This window comes from Salmo trutta, unplaced genomic scaffold, assembly GCF_901001165.1.
Source record: "Salmo trutta unplaced genomic scaffold, fSalTru1.1, whole genome shotgun sequence".
NCBI classification, from domain to species: Eukaryota; Metazoa; Chordata; class Actinopteri; order Salmoniformes; family Salmonidae; genus Salmo; species Salmo trutta.
In genome coordinates this window covers 57,941-84,857 of record NW_021822720.1, presented here as the reverse complement: position 1 = coordinate 84,857, position 26,917 = coordinate 57,941, and the positions used below count along the sequence as shown (strand labels likewise).

At 43.4% G+C, this 26,917-nt stretch overlaps 2 protein-coding genes across 3 annotated transcripts in view; both read right to left on the bottom strand.

Annotated features, from left to right (window-relative positions):
- Positions 1-12,504, bottom strand: part of LOC115184003 (zinc finger protein 710-like) — a 93,301-nt gene extending 80,797 nt beyond the window's left edge. The window contains exons 1-2 of one of the 2 annotated variants that reach the window (XM_029745004.1): positions 12,356-12,504; positions 11,868-12,080 (exon numbers count right to left, since the gene is read on the bottom strand). The gene's annotated coding sequence lies outside the window, so the exon portion shown is untranslated. Of the gene's footprint in view, positions 1-11,867; positions 12,298-12,355 lie in introns of those variants that run through there. The other variant, XM_029745003.1, reaches the window with a different exon arrangement.
- A 4,966-nt stretch (positions 12,505-17,470) lies between these two features.
- Positions 17,471-21,657, bottom strand: LOC115183998 (small EDRK-rich factor 2). The gene is made up of 3 exons (XM_029744995.1): positions 21,540-21,657; positions 18,935-19,043; positions 17,471-18,593 (listed from the first exon to the last, which is right to left on the bottom strand). Exons 1-3 carry the CDS (start codon positions 21,544-21,546, stop codon positions 18,521-18,523), a joined length of 189 nt encoding a protein of 62 aa, XP_029600855.1. The 5' UTR covers positions 21,547-21,657; the 3' UTR covers positions 17,471-18,520.
- Positions 21,658-26,917: the final 5,260 nt, after the last annotated feature.

Below are 26,917 nucleotides of genomic sequence, written 5' to 3'. Positions count from 1 at the left end.
CCCACAGTGCATTGACTGGGTTAGGGTTAAACCCCACAGTGCATTGACTGGGTTAGGGTTAAAACCCACAGTGCATTGACTGGGTTAGGGTTAAACCCCACAGTGCATTGACTGGGTTAGGGTTAAAACCCACAGTGCATTGACTGGGTTAGGGTTAAACCCCACAGTGCATTGACTGGGTTAGGGTTAAACCCCACAGTGCATTGACTGGGTTAGGGTTAAAACCCACAGTGCATTGACTGGGTTAGGGTTAAAACCCACAGTGCATTGACTGGGTTAGGGTTAAACCCCACAGTGCATTGACTGGGTTAGGGTTAAACCCCACAGTGCATTGACTGGGTTAGGGTTAAAACCCACAGTGCATTGACTGGGTTAGGGTTAAAACCCACAGTGCATTGACTGGGTTAGGGTTAAACCCCACAGTGCATTGACTGGGTTAGGGTTAAAACCCACAGTGCATTGACTGGGTTAGGGTTAAAACCCACAGTGCATTGACTGGGTTAGGGTTAAACCCCACAGTGCATTGACTGGGTTAGGGTTAAACCCCACAGTGCATTGACTGGGTTAGGGTTAAACCCCACAGTGCATTGACTGGGTTAGGGTTAAACCCCACAGTGCATTGACTGGGTTAGGGTTAAACCCCACAGTGCATTGACTGGGTTAGGGTTAAACCCCACAGTGCATTGACTGGGTTAGGGTTAAAACCCACAGTGCATTGACTGGGTTAGGGTTAAACCCCACAGTGCATTGACTGGGTTAGGGTTAAAACCCACAGTGCATTGACTGGGTTAGGGTTAAACCCCACAGTGCATTGACTGGGTTAGGGTTAAACCCCACAGTGCATTGACTGGGTTAGGGTTAAACCCCACAGTGCATTGACTGGGTTAGGGTTAAACCCCACAGTGCATTGACTGGGTTAGGGTTAAACCCCACAGTGCATTGACTGGGTTAGGGTTAAACCCCACAGTGCATTGACTGGGTTAGGGTTAAACCCCACTGATGTTGGTTCCTTTATAAACCCCACAGTGCATTGACTGGGTTAGGGTTAAACCCCACAGTGCATTGACTGGGTTAGGGTTAAACCCCACAGTGCATTGACTGTGTTAGGGTTAAACCCCACAGTGCATTGACTGGGTTAGGGTTAAAACCCACAGTGCATTGACTGGGTTAGGGTTAAACCCCACAGTGCATTGACTGGGTTAGGGTTAAAACCCACAGTGCATTGACTGGGTTAGGGTTAAACCCCACAGTGCATTGACTGGGTTAGGGTTAAAACCCACAGTGCATTGACTGGGTTAGGGTTAAACCCCACAGTGCATTGACTGGGTTAGGGTTAAACCCCACAGTGCATTGACTGGGTTAGGGTTAAACCCCACAGTGCATTGACTGGGTTAGGGTTAAAACCCACAGTGCATTGACTGGGTTAGGGTTAAACCCCACTGATGTTGGTTCCTTTATAAACCCACAGTGCATTGACTGGGTTAGGGTTAAAACCCACAGTGCATTGACTGGGTTAGGGTTAAACCCCACAGTGCATTGACTGGGTTAGGGTTAAACCCCACAGTGCATTGACTGGGTTAGGGTTAAACCCCACAGTGCATTGACTGGGTTAGGGTTAAACCCCACAGTGCATTGACTGGGTTAGGGTTAAACCCCACAGTGCATTGACTGGGTTAGGGTTAAACCCCACAGTGCATTGACTGGGTTAGGGTTAAAACCCACAGTGCATTGACTGGGTTAGGGTTAAACCCCACAGTGCATTGACTGGGTTAGGGTTAAACCCCACAGTGCATTGACTGGGTTAGGGTTAAACCCCACAGTGCATTGACTGGGTTAGGGTTAAACCCCACAGTGCATTGACTGGGTTCGGGTTAAACCCCACTGATGTTGGTTCGTTTATAAACCCCACAGTGCATTGACTGGGTTAGGGTTAAAACCCACAGTGCATTGACTGGGTTAGGGTTAAAACCCACAGTGCATTGACTGGGTTCGGGTTAAACCCCACAGTGCATTGACTGGGTTAGGGTTAAAACCCACAGTTCATTGACTGGGTTAGGGTTAAACCCCACAGTGCATTGACTGGGTTAGGGTTAAAACCCACAGTGCATTGACTGGGTTAGGGTTAAAACCCACAGTGCATTGACTGGGTTCGGGTTAAACCCCACAGTGCATTGACTGGGTTAGGGTTAAAAACCCACAGTGCATTGACTGGGTTAGGGTTAAAACCCACAGTGCATTGACTGGGTTAGGGTTAAACCCCACAGTGCATTGACTGGGTTAGGGTTAAAACCCACAGTGCAGTGACTGGGTTAGGGTTAAACCCCACAGTGCATTGACTGGGTTCGGGTTAAAACCCACAGTGCATTGACTGGGTTAGGGTTAAAACCCACAGTGAATTGACTGGGTTAGGGTTAAACCCCACAGTGCATTGACTGGGTTAGGGTTAAAACCCACAGTGCATTGACTGGGTTAGGGTTAAAACCCACAGTGCATTGACTGGGTTAGGGTTAAACCCCACAGTGCAGTGACTGGGTTAGGGTTAAACCCCACAGTGCATTGACTGGGTTAGGGTTAAACCCCACAGTGCATTGACTGGGTTAGGGTTAAACCCCACAGTGCATTGACTGGGTTAGGGTTAAACCCCACAGTGCATTGACTGGGTTAGGGTTAAAACCCACAGTGCATTGACTGGGTTAGGGTTAAAACCCACAGTGCATTGACTGGGTTAGGGTTAAACCCCACAGTGCATTGACTGGGTTAGGGTTAAAACCCACAGTGCATTGACTGGGTTAGGGTTAAACCCCACAGTGCATTGACTGGGTTAGGGTTAAACCCCACAGTGCATTGACTGGGTTAGGGTTAAACCCCACAGTGCATTGACTGGGTTAGGGTTAAAACCCACAGTGCATTGACTGGGTTAGGGTTAAACCCCACAGTGCATTGACTGGGTTAGGGTTAAAACCCACAGTGCATTGACTGGGTTAGGGTTAAACCCCACAGTGCATTGACTGGGTTAGGGTTAAACCCCACAGTGCATTGACTGGGTTAGGGTTAAAACCCACAGTGCATTGACTGGGTTAGGGTTAAAACCCACAGTGCATTGACTGGGTTAGGGTTAAAACCCGCAGTGCATTGACTGGGTTAGGGTTAAAACCCACAGTGCATTGACTGGGTTAGGGTTAAAACCCACAGTGCATTGACTGGGTTAGGGTTAAAACCCACAGTGCATTGACTGGGTTAGGGTTAAACCCCACAGTGCATTGACTGGGTTAGGGTTAAACCCCACAGTGCATTGACTGGGTTAGGGTTAAACCCCACAGTGCATTGACTGAATGTTGGAAACAAGATGTTGGTTCCTTTATAAAACTAGCAATGTGAATGCAGAGAGGACTCGGACCACAGAATGGCTGAAATGAACTGGCAAAAAAGTTAAGTCCTCATTAAAAGGCAAGAGCAGCGTCGATACAAACAGAACGGAGATGCTTTGGGGGAGTTTTACCGCAGAGTTCAATTTCAAGAGGATTGAGATCGGATCATTTAAAAGAGGACTATATGTGAAAACACCCTCATATACTTCACTATAATCTACTGCACCACCTCCACGACATTACTATAATCTACTGAACCACCTCCACGACATTACTATTATCTACTGTACCACCTCCACGACATTACTATAATCTACTGTACCACCTCCACGACATTACTATAATCTACTGTACCACCTCCACGACATTACTATAATCTACTGTACCACCTCCACGACATTACTATAATCTACTGTACCACCACGACATTACTATAATCTACTGTACCACCTCCACAACATTACTATAATCTACTGTACCACCTCCACAACATTACTATAATCTACTGTACCACCTCCACGACATTACTAGAATCTACTGTAACACCTCCACGACATTACTATAATCTACTGTACCACCTCCACGACATTACTATAACCTACTGTACCACCTCCACGACATTACTATAATCTACTGGACCACCTCCACGACATTACTATAATCTACTGTACCACCTCCACGACATTACTATAATCTACTGTACCACCTCCACAACATTACTATAATCTACTGTACCACCTCCACAACATTACTATAATCTACTGGATCACCTCCACGACATTACTATAATCTACTGTACCACCTCCACGACATTACTATAATCTACTGTACCACCTCCCTGACATTACTATAATGTACTGTACCACCTCCACGACATTACTATAATCTACTGTACCACCTCCACGACATTACTATAATCTACTGTACCACCTCCACGACATTACTATAATCTACTGTACCACAATGACATTACTATAATCTACTGTACCACCTCCACGACATTACTATAATCTACTGTACCACCTCCCTGACATCATTATAATCTACTGTACCACCTCCACGACATTACTATAATCTATTGTACCACCTCCACGACATTACTATAATCTACTGTACCACCTCCACGACATTACTATAATCTACTGTACCACCTCCCTGACATTACTATAATCTACTGTACCACCTCCACAACATTACTATAATCTACTGTACCACCTCCATGACATTACTATAATCTACTGTACCACCTCCACGACATTACTATAATCTACTGTACCACCTCCACAACATTACTATAATCTACTGTACCACCATGACATTACTATAATCTACTGTAACACCACCATGACATTACTATAATCTACTGTACCCCCTCCACAACATTACTATAATCTACTATACCACCTCCACGACATTACTATAATCTACTGTACCCCCTCCACCACATTACTCTAATCTACTGTAGCACCTCCACGACATTACTATAATCGACTGTACTACCTCCACGACATTACTATAATCTACTTTACCACCATGACATTACTATAATCTACTGTAACACCACCATGACATTACTATAATCTACTGTACCCCCTCCACAACATTACTATAATCTACTATACCACCTCCACGACATTACTATAATCTACTGTACCACCTCCACGACATTACTATAATCTACTGTACCACCTCCACAACATTACTATAATCTACTGTACCACCACCATGACATTACTATAATCTACTGTACCACCACCACGACATTACTATAATCTAATGTACCACCTCCACGACATTACTATAATCTACTGTACCACCTCCACGACATTACTATAATCTACTGTACCACCTCCACGACATTACTATAAACTACTGAACCACCTCCACGACATTACTATAATCTACTGTACCACCTCCACGACATTACTATAATCTACTGTACCACCTCCACGACATTACTATAATCTACTGTACCACCTCCACGACATTACTATAATCTACTGTACCACCATGACATTACTATAATCTACTGTACCTCCATGACATTACTATAATCTAATGTACCACCTCCACGACATTACTATAATCTACTGTACCACCTCCACGACATTACTATAATCTACTGTACCACCTCCATGACATTACTATAATCTACTGTACCACCTCCACGACATTACTATAATCTACTGTACCACCTCCACGACATTACTATAATCTACTGTACCACCTCCACCACATTACTATAATATACTGTACCACCTCCACGACATTACTATAATCTACTGTACCATCTCCACGACATTACTATAATCTACTGTACCACAATGACATTACTATAATCTACTGTACCACCTCCACGACATTACTATAATCTACTGTACCACCTCCCTGACATCACTATAATCTACTGTACCACCTCCACGACATTACTATAATCTATTGTACCACCTCCACGACATTACTATAATCTACTGTACCACCTCCACGACATTACTATAATCTACTGTACCACCTCCCTGACATTACTATAATCTACTGTACCACCTCCACAACATTACTATAATCTACTGTACCACCTCCATGACATTACTATAATCTACTGTACCACCTCCACGACATTACTATAATCTACTGTACCACCTCCACAACATTACTATAATCTACTGTACCACCTCCACGACATTACTATAATCTACTGTACCACATCCACGACATTACTATAATCTACTGTACCACCATGACATTACTATAATCTACTGTACCTCCATGACATTACTATAATCTACTGTACCACCTCCACGACATTATTATAATCTACTGTACCACCTCCACGACATTACTATAATCTACTGTACCACCTCCACGACATTACTATAATCTACTGTACCACCTCCACGACATTACTATAATCTACTGTACCACCTCCACGACATTACTATAATCTACTGTACCACCTCCACAACATTACTATAATATACTGTACCACCTCCACGACATTACTATAATCTACTGTACCACCTCCACGACATTACTGTAATCTACTGTACCACAATGACATTACTATAATCTACTGTACCACCTCCACGACATTACTATAATCTACTGTACCACCTCCCTGACATCACTATAATCTACTGTACCACCTCCACGACATTACTATAATCTATTGTACCACCTCCACGACATTACTATAAACTACTGTACCACCTCCACGACATTACTATAATCTACTGTACCACCTCCCTGACATTACTATAATCTACTGAACTACCGCCACAATATTACTATAATCTACTGTACCACCTCCATGACATTACTATAATCTACTGTACCACCTCCACGACATTACTATAATCTATTGTACCATCTCCACAACATTACTATAATCTACTGTACCACCTCCATTACATTACTATAATCTACTGTACCACCACCATAACATTACTATAATCTACTGTTCCACCATGACATTACTATAATCTACTGTACCAACTCCCTGACATTACTATAATCTACTGTACCACCATGACATTACTATAATCTACTGTTCCACCATGACATTACTATAATCTACTGTACCACCTCCACGACATTACTATAATCTACTGTACCACCTCCACGACATTACTATTATCTACTGTACCACCTCCATGACATTACTATAAACTACTGTACCACCATGACATTACTATAATCTACTGTACCACCTCCACGACATTACTATAATCTACTGTACCACCTCCACGACATTACTATAATCTACTGTACCACCTCCACGACATTACTATAATCTACTGTACCACCTCCATGACATTACTATAACCTACTGTACCACCTCCACGACATTACTATAATCTACTGTACCACCTCCACGACATTACTATAATCCACTGTACCACCTCCACGACATTACTATAATCTACTGTACCACCTCCACAACATTACTATAATCTACTGTACCACCTCCACGACATTACTATAATCTACTGTACCACATCCACGACATTACTATAATCTACTGTACCACCATGACATTACTATAATCTACTGTACCTCCATGACATTACTATAATCTACTGTACCACCTCCACGACATTACTATAATCTACTGTACCACCTCCACGACATTACTATAATCTACTGTACCACCTCCACGACATTACTATAATCTACTGTACCACCTCCACGACATTACTATAATCTACTGTACCACCTCCACGACATTACTATAATCTACTGTACCACCTCCACAACATTACTATAATATACTGTACCACCTCCACGACATTACTATAATCTACTGTACCACCTCCACGACATTACTATAATCTACTGTACCACAATGACATTACTATAATCTACTGTACCACCTCCACGACATTACTATAATCTACTGTACCACCTCCCTGACATCACTATAATCTACTGTACCACCTCCACGACATTACTATAATCTATTGTACCACCTCCACGACATTACTATAAACTACTGTACCACCTCCACGACATTACTATAATCTACTGTACCACCTCCCTGACATTACTATAATCTACTGAACTACCGCCACAACATTACTATAATCTACTGTACCACCTCCATGACATTACTATAATCTACTGTACCACCTCCACGACATTACTATAATCTACTGTACCACCTCCACAACATTACTATAATCTACTGTACCACCTCCACGACATTACTATAATCTACTGTACCACATCCACGACATTACTATAATCTACTGTACCACCATGACATTACTATAATCTACTGTACCTCCATGACATTACTATAATCTACTGTACCACCTCCACGACATTACTATAATCTACTGTACCACCTCCACGACATTACTATAATCTACTGTACCACCTCCACGACATTACTATAATCTACTGTACCACCTCCACGACATTACTATAATCTACTGTACCACCTCCACGACATTACTATAATCTACTGTACCACCTCCACAACATTACTATAATATACTGTACCACCTCCACGACATTACTATAATCTACTGTACCACCTCCACGACATTACTATAATCTACTGTACCACAATGACATTACTATAATCTACTGTACCACCTCCACGACATTACTATAATCTACTGTACCACCTCCCTGACATCACTATAATCTACTGAACCACCTCCACGACATTACTATAATCTATTGTACCACCTCCACGACATTACTATAAACTACTGTACCACCTCCACGACATTACTATAATCTACTGTACCACCTCCCTGACATTACTATAATCTACTGAACTACCGCCACAACATTACTATAATCTACTGTACCACCTCCATGACATTACTATAATCTACTGTACCACCTCCACGACATTACTATAATCTATTGTACCATCTCCACAACATTACTATAATCTACTGTACCACCTCCATTACATTACTATAATCTACTGTACCACCACCATAACATTACTATAATCTACTGTTCCACCATGACATTACTATAATCTACTGTACCAACTCCCTGACATTACTATAATCTACTGTACCACCATGACATTACTATAATCTACTGTTCCACCATGACATTACTATAATCTACTGTACCACCTCCACGACATTACTATAATCTACTGTACCACCTCCACGACATTACTATTATCTACTGTACCACCTCCATGACATTACTATAAACTACTGTACCACCATGACATTACTATAATCTACTGTACCACCTCCACGACATTACTATAATCTACTGTACCACCTCCACGACATTACTATAATCTACTGTACCACCTCCATGACATTACTATAACCTACTGTACCACCTCCACGACATTACTATAATCTACTGTACCACCTCCACGACATTACTATAATCCACTGTACCACCTCCACGACATTACTATAATCTACTGTACCACCTCCACAACATTACTATAATCTACTGTACCACCTCCACGACATTACTATAATCTACTGTACCACATCCACGACATTACTATAATCTACTGTACCACCATGACATTACTATAATCTACTGTACCTCCATGACATTACTATAATCTACTGTACCACCTCCACGACATTACTATAATCTACTGTACCACCTCCACGACATTACTATAATCTACTGTACCACCTCCCTGACATTACTATAATCTACTGAACTACCGCCACAACATTACTATAATCTACTGTACCACCTCCATGACATTACTATAATCTACTGTACCACCTCCACGACATTACTATAATCTATTGTACCATCTCCACAACATTACTATAATCTACTGTACCACCTCCATTACATTACTATAATCTACTGTACCACCACCATAACATTACTATAATCTACTGTTCCACCATGACATTACTACAATCTACTGTACCAACTCCCTGACATTACTATAATCTACTGTACCACCATGACATTACTATAATCTACTGTTCCACCACGACATTACTATAATCTACTGTACCACCTCCACGACATTACTATTATCTACTGTACCACCTCCATGACATTACTATAAACTACTGTACCACCATGACATTACTATAATCTACTGTACCACCTCCACGACATTACTATAATCTACTGTACCACCTCCACGACATTACTATAATCTACTGTACCACCTCCACGACATTACTATAATCTACTGTACCACCTCCACGACATTACTATAATCCACTGTACCACCATGACATTACTATAATCTACTGTGCCACCTCCACGACATTACTATAATCTACTGTACCACCTCCACGAGATTACTATAATCTACTGAACGACCTCCACAACATTACTATAATCTACTGTACCTCCATGACATTACTATAATCTACAGTACCTCCACGACATTACTATAATCTACAGTACCACCACAACATTACTATAATCTACTGTACCACCTCCACAACATTACTATAATCTACTGTACCACCTCCACAACATTACTATAATCTACTGTACCACCTCCACGACATTACTATAATCTACTGTACCACCTCCACGACATTACTATAATCTACTGAACCACCTCCACAACATTACTATAATCTACTGTACCACCTCCACGACATTACTATAATCTACTGTACCTCCACAACATTACTATAATCTACTGTACCACCTCCACAACATTACTATAATCTACTGTACCACCTCCACGACATTACTATAATCTACTGGACCACCTCCACAACATTACTATAATCTACTGTACCACCTCCACAAGATTACTATAATCTACTGTACCACCTCCACGACATTACTATAATCTACAGTACCAGACTATCAAGTCATAACCCAGATGTTCAGTAACACCTTGTATGCAGTGCACTGCCTGCGACAGTGGGTCCCGTGTTTATTCACCAAGATCTTACCACTAGTAATGATCTATTACACTGGGCTGTAATGCAGTACAATAATCCATATCACTGTGTTGCCTAAATATCTGTCCCTGACTGTATTGTGGGTGCAATTCATTACCAGGTAGAACAGAAAGCCAGCAGTACTCCAGACCTCATGGGGCCAGATGTGTATACTCCTGGACTAGATTATAACTTTAAAAAACTGATTGTGATGCTTTACAAAAGACTAGAGAATGGCTTAGAAATCCATTCATTTGGAACAAGAAGCATCAGCCTTGAGTCTACTGCATGTTGATGCAATGGAGTGTCTGCGACAATGTATCTTCACCAACTCAGAGCTGACAGGCCTACATTATCGGTTTCAAAGCAGCCTACCCATTCCTCCATGGTCGTCCCAAAGCAGCCTACCCATTCCTCCATGGTCGTCCCAAAGCAGCCTACCCATTCCTCCATGGTCGTCCCAAAGCAGCCTACCCATTCCTCCATGGTCGTCCCAAAGCAGCCTACCCATTCTTCCATGGTCGTCCCAAAGCAGCCTACCCATTCTTCCATGGTCGTCCCAAATGTATCCAACAGCACAAAACCCATCAGTAGTCGTTTGAATTGGCTGGTCATTATTATCCTCTGAACAAGCGCTGTATCTTTAAATGGGCCGATAAGTTGACAGGAAAAGTAAGTTGAAGAAAGACAGGTTCTGGACGGGCCTACTAAAGACAGGTTCTGCCAGACCCGCTAGTGGCATGGAGGGCTGAGCTCTGAGATGGGGAGACCTAGTGTGGCCTCGCTACTCGTTTATGGGTCTGTTCCACATTCCCTCCATCCCCTCACGACGCGATCTGTTTGTGGCATGGGACACAGAATGTGGAAGTGGAATAAAAGACGACATTTTGGCTACATAGTGGCTGTCGTACATGGGCTGTTTGTTTACCAGCCGATGTTATCCGGCATAAAGACAACGAAACAACCGCGTCAACAAGCCCATTCCACCGCCGCGACACGCAGAGAAACATTTTCACAGCGAGTGAAAAGGAATAAATGAAGCTTGACTACAAACCCAGTCGCCTCGCCGGCCGGTCGCTCTGTTGTTTCCTCCTTTATTTCACCAAGCAACACATATTCAACTCACCTGGTTCCCAAACAGGTTTATGGTGGCGAGGTAATAGTGGTGGTTTTTAATATGAGAAAGCAGTTTGAACGTCGTGTCCCCGTTGACGTTGTATGTCGAGCAGGACGGAAGGAGGAAGGGATTGAAACAGGACTGACGGAAATGAAGAAACAACAGAGACGTCGTCCTCCTCCTCCTCGCTGGCAGACAGGAGACAAGCGCTGACAAACTGACCTGGAGAATAGACACCTCGTTACTACTGCCATATTACTAACATATAATACATTTACCAGCGTTCTTTTTAGTCCCAGAACATATTCCGCCAGGCCAACAAGCTCCAAGTCAAGGTGTGCCCCTAGCGGACTAAAGCTCACTGCATGGTGAAGGAAGTTTATGGTGAACTTCACCAACACACTGGAACAGAGGCCAGGCTCTGCGGAATCCAGCTCCGACTACATCCATTCACTCAAGGTCAATACCTCAACAAATACAAACCATGAACCGCCTACCTTGTACCTATGTTTGTCCTCTGTAGTGGCGTGTCTTTCTTAGTTTGTTGAAATCTATACTTTTACAATAAACATCCATCAAATACAACCAGCGACTTTTATTGTCGTTTCTGAAGGAAAAGGATGACATGACGTATGCCCTGTCTCCAAACCCCATTGTCCAATCAGATCACTCGCTCTCCGACTGGTGACACCATTCCTGTCCAGATCATTACAGGCGCAGGGAAACTATATGTGGTCCAGAACTGGATTGACTTGGCACATTCCTGTCCAGATCATTACAGGCGCAGGGAAACTATATGTGGTGGCAGAACTGGATTGACTTGGCACATTCCTGTCCAGATCATTACAGGCGCAGGGAAACTATATGTGGTCACATAACTGGATTGACTTGGCACATTCCTGTCCAGATCATTACAGGCGCAGGGAAACTATATGTGGTCACAGAACTGGATTGACTTGGCACATTCCTGTCCAGATCATTACAGGCGCAGGGAAACTATATGTGGTCACAGAACTGGATTGACTTGGCACATTTCTGTCCAGACTCTACAGATACTGAGGAATAACGACAGAGAAATCATATAAATACACTTGTGTTTTTTACAGTCATTTTATAGCATAGTAAAAGGTCAGTGGTTGTATTCACGTTTATTGAAAAAGTATAAAGAAAGGAACGCAACTATTGTTATAAAGGTCTCTTCACCATGTGGAGTTTGGTCCGCAAGATCTGCCCCATGCAACCAATATTTACATTCATTATTAACATTTTCTTCTCATTACTCTCTATTTATAACTGATAATAATAATATCCCATAAAGTCCTTATTGGGCGTTATTAAGCCACCAGAGGGCGCTCTAGCACAATATACCCTGCAAACAGGCTTGGTGCAGGCCATAGAGAATAATAGAGGCCTCTAGTGGCCAAAACGTTGTATTAGTATGGGCAGCGCCATTAATGGCTTCAGCTGTTTTAATATAGTTAACTGGGTGGGACTTCCAACTTTATTGGCTGGTCCCTCCTGATTGATCCCTCCCGATAACCCTGTTGGAGTCATGTCCTATCAGGATCAGCCGATCGTGAAGAAAAATGACTACTTCAATATGGAGATTGCCTCAATGGCAACAGATATAAAGATGAGTCCTCTATCTATCTCTATGGCGCAGGCCCACCAGAGGCTGCCTTGTATTTTGGAAGGAGTGTGTAATTCCTTCATGTTTAAGGTTCAGTTTGATTCTGTTATGATAGATCTATTAGGATTCTTCAGATATTCAGCAGCTATGATTGTTGTGACTGAACATTGAACTCTTAATGTGCATACAGTAGTCTAAAGGCCCTTCTATAAGGAACTTGATTTAATTTTTTTAAAACGTTTATTTATTCAAAGTAGCCCAATTGAGACCAGGGTCTCATTCCCAATGGTGCTCTGAGAACAAACACCAGGGACCTAAACTGCCCTTGTGGTACCAGGGAAACATTTGTTGAGATCGGTGTGGAATAACTTGACTGGCCTGCACAGAGCCCTGACCTCAACCCAATCGAACACCTTTGGGATGAATTGGAACGCCGACTGCGAGCCAGTCATTTCACTACACCCGCAATAACATCTGCTAAACACGTTATGTGACCAATAAAATTTGATTTGAATCGAGATGCAAGGAATTTTGTAGGTTATTCCAACTAAGGGCGGCACTAAAACTAATGGATGAATTACCTAAATATGTTGAGACCAGAGGGACCTCAAGAGTTAACCAATCCTGCGAGCGGGTTTTGTAGCTCATTCTTTTATACATTAGCAACGAAGTTAGGTAAGTTGGAAGCTTGTGTAGTAGGGCGTGGTTAACAAAAAGGGAGTAATTCATGGGACAAGAGTAGTGGCTGCTTCCACTGCTCCAGAGTCCAATGGCGGCGAGCTTTACACCACTCCAGCCGACGCTTGGCATTGTGCATGGTGATCTTAGGCTGGCGTGCGGCTGCTCGGCCATGGAAACCCATTTCATGAAGCTCCCGACGAACAGTTCTTGTGCTGACGTTGCTTCCAGAGGCAGTTTGGAACTCGGTAGTGAGTGTTGCAACCGAGGACAGACGATTTTTACGCGCTTCAGCACTCGGCGGTCCCGTTCTGTGAGATTGTGTGGCCTACCACTTCTTGGCTGAACCGTTGTTGCTCCTAGACGTTTCCACTTCACAATAACAGCACATACAGTTGACCGGGGCAGCTCTAGCAGGGCAGAAATTTGACGAACTGACTTGTTGGAAAGGTGACATCCTATGACGGTGCCACGTTGAAAGCCACTGAGCTCTTCAGTAAGGCCATTCTACTGCCAATGTTTGTCTATGGAGATTGCATGGCGGTGCGCTCAATTTTATACAACTGTCAGCAACAGGTATGGCTGAAATAGCAGCCAGGGTCGCCCGCCAGCCGGGCGCAGCCAGGGTCGCCAGCCGGGCGCAGCCAGATTCGCCCGCCTGTCCGGGCGCAGCCAGAGTCAGCCGCTAGCCGGGCGCAGCCAGGGTCGCCCGCCAGTCCTCCGGCGCAGCCAGGGGCGCCACCTAAGTGGGCTAAGCCGAGGGTGGAGCGGGATCCACGGCCCGCACCAGAGCCGCCGCCGTAGGAAGGCCCACCCGGACCCTCCCCTTTAGTGTCAGGTTTTGCGGCCGGAGTCCGCACATTTGGGGGGGGGGGGGTACTGTAACGCCCTGGCCATAGAGAGGGGTTTTTAGTTCTCTATTTTGGTTAGGCCAGGGTGTTACATGGGTGAGCATTCTATGTTTATTTTTCTATGTTGGTTTGTTTCTTTGGTTTGGCCGTGTGTGGCTCTCAATCAGGAACAGCTGTAGATCGTTGTTGCTGATTGAGAGTCATACATAGGCAGCCTGTTTTTCCTTTGGGGTTTGTGGGTGATTATTTTCTGTTTAGTTTTGTACCTAGCAGAACTGTAGGCTGTCGTTCATTTTCGTGTTTTGTTTGAAGTGTTTCTATTAATTAAATATTGAATATGAACACTCACCATGCTGCGCTTTGGTCCCCTACTTCCACAGATGACGGTCGTTACATTTAGACATTTTTGCTAATTTTATTGAAAATGAAATACCAAAATATCTAATATACATAAGTATTCAGCCCCCTGAGTCAATACCTTCTAGATGCACCTTTGGCAGCGATTACAACTGAGTTTTTCTGGGTAAGTTTCTAAGAGCTTTGCACACCTGGATTGTGCAACATTTCTCCATTATTTTTTTCAGAATTCTTCAAGCTCTGTCAAATTGGTTGTTGATCATTGCTCAACAAATATTTTCAGGTCTTGCCATTGATTTAAGTCAAAACTGTAACTCAGCCACTCAGTAACATTCACTGTCTTCTTGGTAAGCAACTCCAGTGTATATTTGGCCTTGTGTTTTAGGTTATTGTCCTGCTGAAAGGTGAATTCATCTCTGTCTGGAGGAAAGCAGACTGAACCAGGTTTTGGTCTGTGCTTAGCTCCATTCCGTTTCTTTTTTATCCTGAAAACCTCCCCAGTCCTTAACGATTACAATCACACCCATAACATGATGCGTCCACCACTATTCTTGAAATTATGGAGAGTGGTACTCAGTAATGTGTTGTATTTGCCCCCAACATAACATTTTTGCAGTGTTACTTTAGTGCCTTATTGCAAACAGGATGCATGTTTGGAATATTTGTATTATGTAGAGGCTTCCTTCTTTTCACTCTTTTAATTAGGTTAGTATTGTGGAGTAACTACAATCATCAAATTTTATCAAATGTATTTATATAGCCCTTCTTACATCAGCTGATATCTCAAAGTGCTGTACAGAAACCCAGCCTAAAACCCCAAACAGCAAGCAATGCAGACAACTACAATGTTGATTCATCCTCAGTTTTCGCCGATCACAGCCATTAAACTCTGTAACTGTTTTAAAGTCACCATTGGCTTCATTGTGAAATCCCTGAGCAGTTTCCTTCCTCTGCGGCAACTGAGTTAAGAAGGACACATGTATCTTTGTAGTTACTGGGTGTATTGATACACCATCCAAAGCGTAATTAATAACTTCACCATGCTCAAATGAATATGCTTTTTATTTTTACCCATCTACCAATAGGTGCCCTTCTTTGCGAGGCATTAGAAAACCTTTCTGGTCTTTTTGGTTGAATCTGTTTGAAATTCACTGCTCGACTGAGGGACCTTACAGATCATTTGTATCTGTACGGTACAGAGATGAGGTAGTCATTCAAAAATCACATGAAACACTATTGTTGCACACAGAGTGAGTTCATTATTACGTTACTTGTTGAGCACATTTTCCCTCCTGAACATATTTAGGCCGTAACAAATGGGGTTGAATACTTGAAAAACACAGTTCCACTTTAACATTATGGGACATTGGGTGTAGGCCAATGACAAAAAAAAATCTAAATTTAATCCATTAACTCAGGTCAAGGGGTGTCAATACTTTCTGAAGGCACTGTACCTACCAGCTCTCTAACAAGTTGGTCAGCAATACTTTCTGAAGGATCTGTACCTACCGGCTCTCTAACAAGTTGGCCAGCAATACTTTCTGAAGGAACTGTACCTACCAGCTCTCTAACAAGGTCAGCAATACTTTCTGAAGGAACTGTACCTACCGGCTCTCTAACAAGTTGGTCAGCAATACTTTCTGAAGGATCTGTACCTACCAGCTCTCTAACAAGTTGGTCAGCAACACTTTCTGAAGGATCTGTACCTACCAGCTCTATAACAAGTTGGCCAGCAATACTTTCTGAAGGATCTGTACCTACCAGCTCTCTAACAAGTTGGTCAGCAATACTTTCTGAAGGATCTGTACCTACCAGCTCTCTAACAAGGTCAGCAATACTTTCTGAAGGATCTGTACCTACCGCCTCTCTAACAAGGTCAGCAATACTTTCTGAAGGATCTGTACCTACCAGCTCTCTAACAAGGTCAGCAATACTTTCTGAAGGAACTGTACCTACCAGCTCTCTAACAAGTTGGCCAGCAATACTTTCTGAAGGATCTGTACCCACCGCCTCTCTAACAAGGTCAGCAATACTTTCCTGTGGAGATTTTGTCAAACATTTCAAGCAACTGAAGAACAAACGGCACAGACAACCAATAGAGTTTAAATGTCATTTAATTTCAACATTCTGGATTGTAAGAAACATTTACATGATTTTGCAGGGATTAGTTTCAGGCTGTATAGACCAGTGAATGGTGTCTTACAGCCTGATGAATCAGACTACCCTTATTGGTACTATTCATTTCCAATGAAGGGTAGTACCTCTCAATAGCATTCCACATCTCTGCTCTGACAAAGCAACCTCCTCTGTTGAGTCCAATATCTATATTAGAGGTAGGCAGTATCAACCCTTTAACCCGTCTCAAATGGTGACAGAGGATAAACTACAACAGAGCTCTGATTCTGTGGCTACAGCTGCTAGAGGATCCTAAGGCTTCAGTTATGGTGCTAAATAACAAGGGTTATGGTTAACCCCTACTCCTAACCCATAACCCTAACCCCTACCCCTAAGGCTTCAGTTATGGTGCTAAATAACACAAGGGTTATGGTTAACCCCTACTCCTAACCCATAACCCCAACCCCTACCCCTAAGGCTTCAGTTATGGTGCTAAATAACACAAGGGTTAGGGTTAACCCCTGCCCCTAACCCCAAGGCTTCAGTTATGGTGCTAAATAACACAAGGGTTAGGGTTAACCCCTACCCCCTAACCCTAAGGCTTCAGTTATGGTGCTAAATAACACAAGGGTTAGGGTTAACCCCTACCCCCTAACCCTAAGGCTTTAGTTATGGTGCTAAATAACACAAGCAAACATGAACTAAAAAGACATACACTTTATTTGAAATCAGCGGGGCACAGTTTGCTATAAAAATCCACAGGTATATTGTGGCTTGGTGGTCATCATGCTACACTATAGAATAATGTTCAGAATGAGACATGCAGAATCAACGTGGGCAAACCGCTAAATCCTTCGCTCTAGTAATTCAATCAGGTAGATAGTTTATTACGGTCGAATCCAATAAGCCACAACGAGCAGTGTGATTTGCCATAAGGGAAGAATGTAGGAATCTAAAATGTAGAGATCCGTTCTCATAACATCAAGAAGAAGTCCTGTGACACAATGGGACGGGTGTCTGTCTTCTGGACGTTATTTGGACTTGGGGTCATGACCTTCCTTGTCAGCTGCCCTTCTCTGCTTCTGCTGCATTATCTCTGCATCCCTACAAGGAATGGGGTGCATGTGAGATGCAACATCCTCAGACTCATGGCCATATAATATAACTCCTTAAGCCAGTTTCCCGGAGCCAGATAACACCTACTCCTGGGAAAGAAAGCATGTTCAATGGAGAATCTCCAGGACATGGCCACATCTGGGTCCCAGGAAACCACACCATTATTAAACTGAAATCAATCACATGATGGATTCCTTCGTGACGACGACACTGCTAAGAGGAAAGCAATGAAAATCAAGCTTTAGATTCAAGCTTTAGGTCAGGTGCATTAAGACTGAACACCATCTAGATACCTCAGCTAGTATATAGACTGAATACCATCTAGATACCTCAGCTTGCGTGCAGCAGCAGACAACCCATCCTCACTCTTCTTGCCCTTGGTCTGGTCTGCTTGCTTCTTGGCATTCTTCGCTCGGGCAAGTTCACGCTGGTTTCCTCCTGCAACCCAGAGAAACACAACAACAAAAGAGGATGAGAATGTGCGTTACACAGGAGAAGACAGACTTGGTGCTCCGGTACCGTTTGAAGTGCGGTAGCAGAGAGAACAGTCTTTGACTAGGGTGGCTGGAGTCCTGGATGGCAGGAAGCTTGGCCCCATTGATATACTGGGCCGTATACACTACCCTCTATAGTGACTTGTGGTCGGAGGCCGAGCAGTTGCCATACCAGGCAGTGATGCAACCAGTCAGGATGCTCTCGATGGTGCAGCTGTAAAACCTTTTGAGGACCCATGACAAATCTTTTCCGTTTCCTGAGGGGGAATAGGCTTTGTCGTGCCCTCTTAACGACTGTCTTGGTGTGCTTGGACCATGTTAGTTTGTTGTTGATGTGGACGCCAAGGAACTTGAAGCTCTGAACCTGCTCCACTACAGCCCTGTCGATGAGATGCTCGGTCCTCCTTTCCCTGTAGTCCACAATCATCTCCTTTGTCTTGATCACGTTGAGGGAGAGGTTGTTGTCCTGGCACCACACGGTCAGGTTTCTGACCTCCTCCCTATAGGCTGTCTCATCGTTGTCGGTGATCTGGTTGATGCTTATTTATATAACCCTCTTAGGCCTCACTCCCCCCTATCTGAGGTATCTACTGCAGCCCTCATCCTCCCCATACAACACCCGTTCACTCCCCCCTATCTGAGGTATCTACTGCAGCCCTCATCCTCCCCATACAACACCCGTTCACTCCCCCCTATCTGAGATATCTACAGCAGCCCTCATCCTCCCCATACAACACCCGTTCACTCCCCCCTATCTGAGATATCTACTGCAGCCCTCATCCTCCACATACAACACCCGTTCACTCCCCCCTATCTGAGATATCTACTGCAGCCCTCATCCTCCCCATACAACACCCGTTCTGCCAGTCACATTCTGTTAAAGGTCCCCAAATCACACACATCCCTGGGTCGCTCCTCTTTTCAGTTCGCTGCAGCTAGCGACTGGAACGAGCTGCAACAAACACTCAAACTGGACAGTTTTATCTCAATCTCTTCATTCAGACTCAATCATGGACACTCTTACTGACAGTTGTGGCTGCTTTGTGTGATGTATTGTTGTCTCTACCTTCTTGCCCTTTGCGCTGTTGTCTGTGCCCAGTAATGTTTTGTCCTGCTACCATGTTGTGCTGCTGCCATGTTGTGTTGCTACCATTGTTGTTGTCATGTGGTGTTGCTACCATGCTGTGTTGTCATGTGTTGCTGCCATGCTATGTTGTCTTAGGTCTCGCTTGTTGTGATGTGTTTTGTCCTATATATATATATATATATATATAATTTTAATTTACCCAAGGCTGAAAAAGGGCAAAAGAACGCTGGCTAAGCTGGAACACAAGCCCATTGCAAATGAATGGAATGGAACGTTCGCAGTGACGCTTAGAATTCCATTTCGCCTAAATGGCACAAAAAATGGATACCTTTTTATTTTACCACTACAATCTGTTCTTAGGACCAAACTGAAAAATAACAACTTGTGTAGAAAGTAAACATCCGTGCCAAGTGTGCTTATGGCTGCATAACGAAGTAGGAAAACATTGCAACTACTTCTGGTCTAGCGTTTGATGACAACTGAACACACTGCCCTGCCATACATAATTAGAAAGAGGAAATGCACATGATTAAAATGGTGTCGTTTCTTTTTAATCTAAATATACACATTGCGAGATATTTGGCAAAATAGACAGACACCTATATTCCCCTATAGGAAACAATGGGACGAGCTGAGTTGACTGAGTTTCCATCTGAACTACCAACAACGTGGCAGGTCTCATTGTCAACAATAGAACGCAGGCATTGTGACGTAGAACAATAAGCTGACAACAGAACGCTGGTGACGCGCAGCTCAATAGAACTACGGCAAGAGGCTGGGTCATACGGGCTCCACGGCGGATGCAATTAACTCGTTTTATCAGGAAAAACAGCCTTAAAAATGTCATGTGTCCAATAGAGAACTACGGCAAGAGGCTGGGTCATACGGGCTCCACGGCGGATGCGATTAAGTCGTTTTATCAGGAAAAACAGCCTTAAAAATGTCATGTGTCCAGCCTAACAGAAACAAACCCCTACTATTTCAGAAAACGTGTCATTCGATGGCTAGCTACATTCGCTAACGTTAGGCCACCAAAGTAAAGAAGCACTAGGTTTGCAAGGCTAAACGTGTAATTTTTAGGCGAAGAAAATGCGATAACAGACCAATGGCTGGCTGTTTGGCTGGAGATACTGTAGATAGCCAACGTTAAAGAAAGCTGGATAGCTATTAAGTAGCGAACCTAACCTTGCTAGCTGGCCATTACTAGAACGTCTCTGGCCAAAGCACAACGCATTTACCATGGACGGCGTAGAGGCGGCAGCTAGAAATGATCCGTTAGCAAACTAACCGAAATTATCATATTACACATGAAATGAAGTCAATCATACAGTTAAGGAATATGGTGATACCCACTGGTCATTATTCCGATGTTGATGCTTTTAGTAGATAAACTACATAAGCTCACCCAAAGGGCCGCCGACCGCTAGTAGCTACCTTCCTGAACCTGACGTCACAACAACACCGTACAGAAATCTCGCGATAACACAGCAGTCAAACGTGAGGAAGAGAGGCATGTAACACATCATCTTTGGTGTTATCAAACAAGTTCTGCAGATGTGAAACCTCTAAATAATTGTAAAAATGCTCCATTGTAATAAGTGTAAATGTGGTGACAAAGTACAATTTAATAGTATTTAAAAACAGCTAGTTACACATTAATCACAATGTATATGTCTCCTGGAGATATGTAACAGTTCCCCATGAATGGGATACAGTGTTACATGTAGGCCAACAGCAGAGGACAGTGTAACCAGCCACATGAAACAGGAGGACTGGAGCCCGTAGACACACAGGACTGGAGCCCGTAGACACACAGGACTGGAGCCCGTAGACACACAGGACTGGAGCCCTTGGACACACAGGACTGGAGCCCTTGGACACACAGGACTGGAGTCCGTAGACACACAGGACTGGAGTCCGTAGACACACAGGACTGGAGTCCGTAGACACACAGGACTGGAGTCCGTAGACACACAGGACTGGAGTCCGTAGACACACAGGACTGGAGTCCGTAGACACACAGGACTGGAGTCCGTAGACACACAGGACTGGAGCCCGTAGACACACAGGACTGGAGCCCGTAGACACACAGGACTGGAGCCCGTAGACACACAGGACTGGAGCCCGTAGACACTGGAGCCCATAGACACACAGGACTGGAGCCCGTAGACACACAGGACTGGAGCCCGTAGACACACAGGACTGGAGCCCGTAGACACACAGGACTGAAAACATGCTGATCAAAATACAGTGGCAAGAAAACGTATGTGAACCCTTTGGAATAACCTGGACTTCTGCATAAATTGGCCATAAAATTTCATCTGATCTTCATCTAAGTCACAACAATAGACAAACAGTCTGTTAAAACTAATAAAACACAAATAATTATACGTTTTCATGTCTTTATTGTACACACCGTGTTAACATTCACAGTGCAGGGTGGGAAAAGTATGTGAACCCTTGGATTTAATAACTGGTTGACCCTCCTTTGGCAGCAATAACCTCAACCAAACATTTTCTGTAGTTGTGGATCAGACCTGCACAACGGTCAGGAGGAATTTTGGACCATTCCTCTTTACAAAACTGTTTCAGTTCAGCAATATTCTTGGGATGTCTGGTGTGAACTGCTCTCGAGGTCATGCCACAGCATCTCAATCGGGTTGAGGTCAGGACTCTGACTGGGCCACTCCAGAAGGCGTATTTTCTTCTGTTGAAGCCATTCTGTTGTTGATTTACTTCTGTGTTTTGGGTCGTTGTCCTGTTGCATCACCCAACTTCTGTTGAGCTTCAATTGGCGGACAGAGAGCCTAACATTCTCCTGCAAAATGTCTTGATCAACTTGGGAATTCATTTTTCCGTCAATGATAGCCAGCTGTCCAGGCCCTGAGGCAGCAAAGCAGCCCCAAGCCATGACGCTCCCTCCACCATACTTTACAGTTGGGATGAGGTTTTGATGTTGGTGTGCTGTGCCTTTTTTTCTCCACACATAGTGTTGTGTTCCTTCCTTCCAAACAACTCAACTTTAGTTTCATCTGTCTACAGAATATTTAGCCTGTGGAACATCCAGATGTTCTTGTGCGAACTTCAGATGTGCAGAAACATTTTTTTTTTGACAGCAGTGATGTCCTCCCGTGAACACCATTCTTGTTTAGTGTTTTACGTATCGTAGACTCGTCAACAGAGATGTTAGAACGTTCCAGAGATTTCTGTAAGTCTTTAGCTGACACTCTAGGATTCTTCTTAACCTCATTGAGCATTCTGCCCTGTGCTCTTGCAGTCATCTTTGCAGGATGGCCACTCCTAGGGAGAGTAGCAACAGTGCTGAACTTTCTCCATTTATAGACAATTTGTCTTACCGTGGACTGATGAACATCAAGGCTTTTAGAGATACTTTTGTAACCCTTTCCAGCTTTATGCAAGTCAACAATTCTTAATCTTGTCTTCTGAGATCTATTTTGTTTGAGGCATGGTTCACATCAGGCAATGCTTCTTGTGAACAGCAAACTCAAATTTTGTGAGTTTTTTATAGGGCAAGGCAGCTCCAACCAACATCTCCAATCTAGTCCCAATGATTGGACTCAAGGTTAGCTGACTCCAATTATCTTTTGTAGAAATCATTAACCTAGGGGTTCACATACTTTTTCTTGCCACTGTACATGAGGGCCATCTAGGGATTGAAAAATCCAAATTACGTGCAGAAGCAGTGTTATTCTGGCCCAAGATGAATGCTGATATAGAGCATACAGTCAGAGCCTGTGGAACATGCCAGAAATACTTTGAGTCAAATATCTAGCAATGTGCATGAAAGATCTGGTCTAATCAACATTTAATGGATGATAACGGCAGTGTTTTATTGTATAACGATTTACTTCAAAAATATGATTTTGTTTGCACCAATAGGCAATAAATACACTACCGTGGTGAAGACATTAAAGCACATTCACAAGCAATACTTTTTTTATCAAAGGAATGTTGACTTATTCTACTGCAGTACCACAGATGTTTCATTAGTTCCAATTAAATCGAATTGTATTCGTCACATGCAGGGGCGGAAATCCCGGGAGGAAAAATATGATTTGTCCCCCCCAATATATCACTGAAACACAACTATGTAATTTAAATAATATTAATAATACGCAATGAAAGCAATTGTGCTGATTATAGACACTTAATAGCGCGTTAAGTTTCAAAAGATTGCGACCCCCCCCCACCCTTTGCCTCAATGTTTTGATCCACTGCCAGTTCCTTAGTTGGCAAGGTAACAGAGGGGTCGTATCTACTGTCTGAAAGGCACTCAATGCATGTAACCGACGTGAGGTTAATCCAGTCAATCGCGCACACACACTAGCTGAATATGCAGAGCTAGCGCGCAAATATTAACTATTAAGCTAGCTAGTACCTATTCCATTTATGTGGCCTCGTCAAAGATGGAATCTTTGCTATCGTCAATTTATTCCAAGATCAGCATGCAGATGATGCAAGTTAGTGCTTCAAAATCCCTGCGATAAGGTTAGCGATAAACTGAAGTCCAAACTGAACAGAACTACACTCTCTTCTACCATTGTCTTAAATATATTTAATGGTCTCGTTGCAAAAGCTAAATTGTCGCAAGGGAACATTTATTTATTTATTTATTTATTTTAGTTCACCTTTATTTAACCCGGGTAGCAAAGATTATAGCAAACACCACTGAAACGGAATTGGTGCTCGCTAGCTTTTTCAGCTATTGTTGGAAGCCAGCCAATATGAAACAAACTATTAAAATTACAAAAGGTTGCAGCATATGTTGTGTAAATGGTGAACTCATACAGCTGTCAACTCTTGTCATTTTAATCCGTTTCACATTTGCTAGCTACCTTTTAGATCGAAGCCCAAATAGAATGATAAAAGATATGATAGAAGCCCATCTCCTACTGTAAATAACCTACACACTGTGTGTGTGTGTAGCCAGCCAGCCAGCCAGATAGAAAAATGGCAGAAAAATAAAAGACGGACATCAGAGTATTTTTCAGTACACCAAAACGCAAAGTAAGAACCCTATCTCAAAGACTAGTTGATAAAATGTTCATAAGAAAGAAATGAAATTCTAATGGAAATGTTTCACAATGATGTCATTAGGCAGAGCAGGCAACAGATGACACACAGACAGCAGAGTTGGGGACAGATATGCAGGGACAGACTCGCAGAGACAGGGAGTCTCAGGTAAGTTTGTTGAGTCTTTGTTTGGCAACATTATGAAAGGTTCTCAATTTGTTTTACTTGTAAAATAGGAACATAATTGGAAAATGCCATGGATACCCCCACTCTCAACTTAAACTGGTGACTGAACTAAGATTTGTTAAAGGCAATGGTATTGCTGTTGTGATTAGTTGTGTAGTTTTGGGTACCGGTAGTTAGGAGTACGGCAAACACCTTATTTCTTTGGTTCCTCAATATACATTTACCATATTACAATGTAGGCTATGTGTTACAGCACTACTTTTGGTGTCCCCCTCAGGAATTGCTCTTGAGAAAATGTAATGTAATTGTCCCCTCCAAAGTTGATATCAGATTTTCGCCCCTGGTCACATGCGCCGAATACAACAGGTGTAGACTTTACCATGAAATGCTTACTTACGAGCCCTTTCCCAACAATACAGAGTTAAAAAGTCTGAACATTTGTATTAGTTTAGCCCAGGCCCTTTACCGCTACCAGTTAATTAGAATGGGTAAGTGGTTCTGAGCTGGTTTTGAAGTTAGAATGGGTAACTGGTTCTGAAGTTAGAATGGGTAACTGATTCTGAGCTGGTTTTGAAGTTAGAATGGGTAACTGATTCTGAGCTGGTTTTGAGCCGTGGTTAATGGCCACGGCTCAAAACCAGCTGTGACCATTTGCTGGACAGTAAATTACGTGTATGTGTAGCATATAAACCTTGTGGTTGTTTTGAACAAGGCATCTATATACGAGCAATTCTAGTTTCCTCTGGATCTCTGTTGTATCTTCTTGTCTAAGAAATAATACAGAAAACAACTGTTCTTTAAAACACAAGTCCTTTTTTTATCCAAGGTAACCGGAGCCGTTGTAACGCCCTGGCCATAGAGAGGCGTTCAGACAGCCGTTACAGCCGTTACAGCCGTCCAGGTATAGTGCTTTGAGCTGGAATCTCCCGCTCAGCTGCTGTGCGCGGGCTGCGTGTCCCCTAAGTGGTCACGTGACCTCCGAATCTCCCGCTCTCCAGCTGCTGTGCGCGGGCTGCGCGTCCCCTAAGTGGTCACGTGACCTCCGATACACTATGCCACATCATCCTGTTATCAGGATAGGCCTTTTCCCTTATAACATAAAACAATAACAATTCTCTATAAATCCTAGTTACAATTATTTGCATAGTGAACACTGCATTTCAGAAACACATTTCTACTTCCTCAATCAGCCTCTGAGGTGCTTTTACTTCTCTACCTGACCGTCTCATTACAACAGCCTGCCCTGGTGGGTCTGGGCTTCTCTACCTGACCGTCTCATTACAACAGCCTGCCCTGGTGGGTCTGGGCTTCTCTACCTGACCGTCTCATTACAACAGGCTGCCCTGGTGGGTCTGGGCTTCTCTACCTGACCGTCTCATTACAACAGCCTGCCCTGGTGGGTCTGGGCTTCTCTACCTGACCGTCTCATTACAACAGGCTGCCCTGGTGGGTCTGGGCTTCTCTACCTGACCGTCTCATTACAACAGGCTGCCCTGGTGGGTCTGGGCTTC

What these genes read in the sequence shown, in the direction of transcription:
- LOC115183998 (XM_029744995.1), bottom strand. An exon ending in GCTGCTGCACGCAAGCTGAG is followed by an intron (nt 18,594 to 18,934) that starts GTATCTAGATGG and finishes CATTCCTTGTAG; the next exon opens with GGATGCAGAGATAATGCAGC.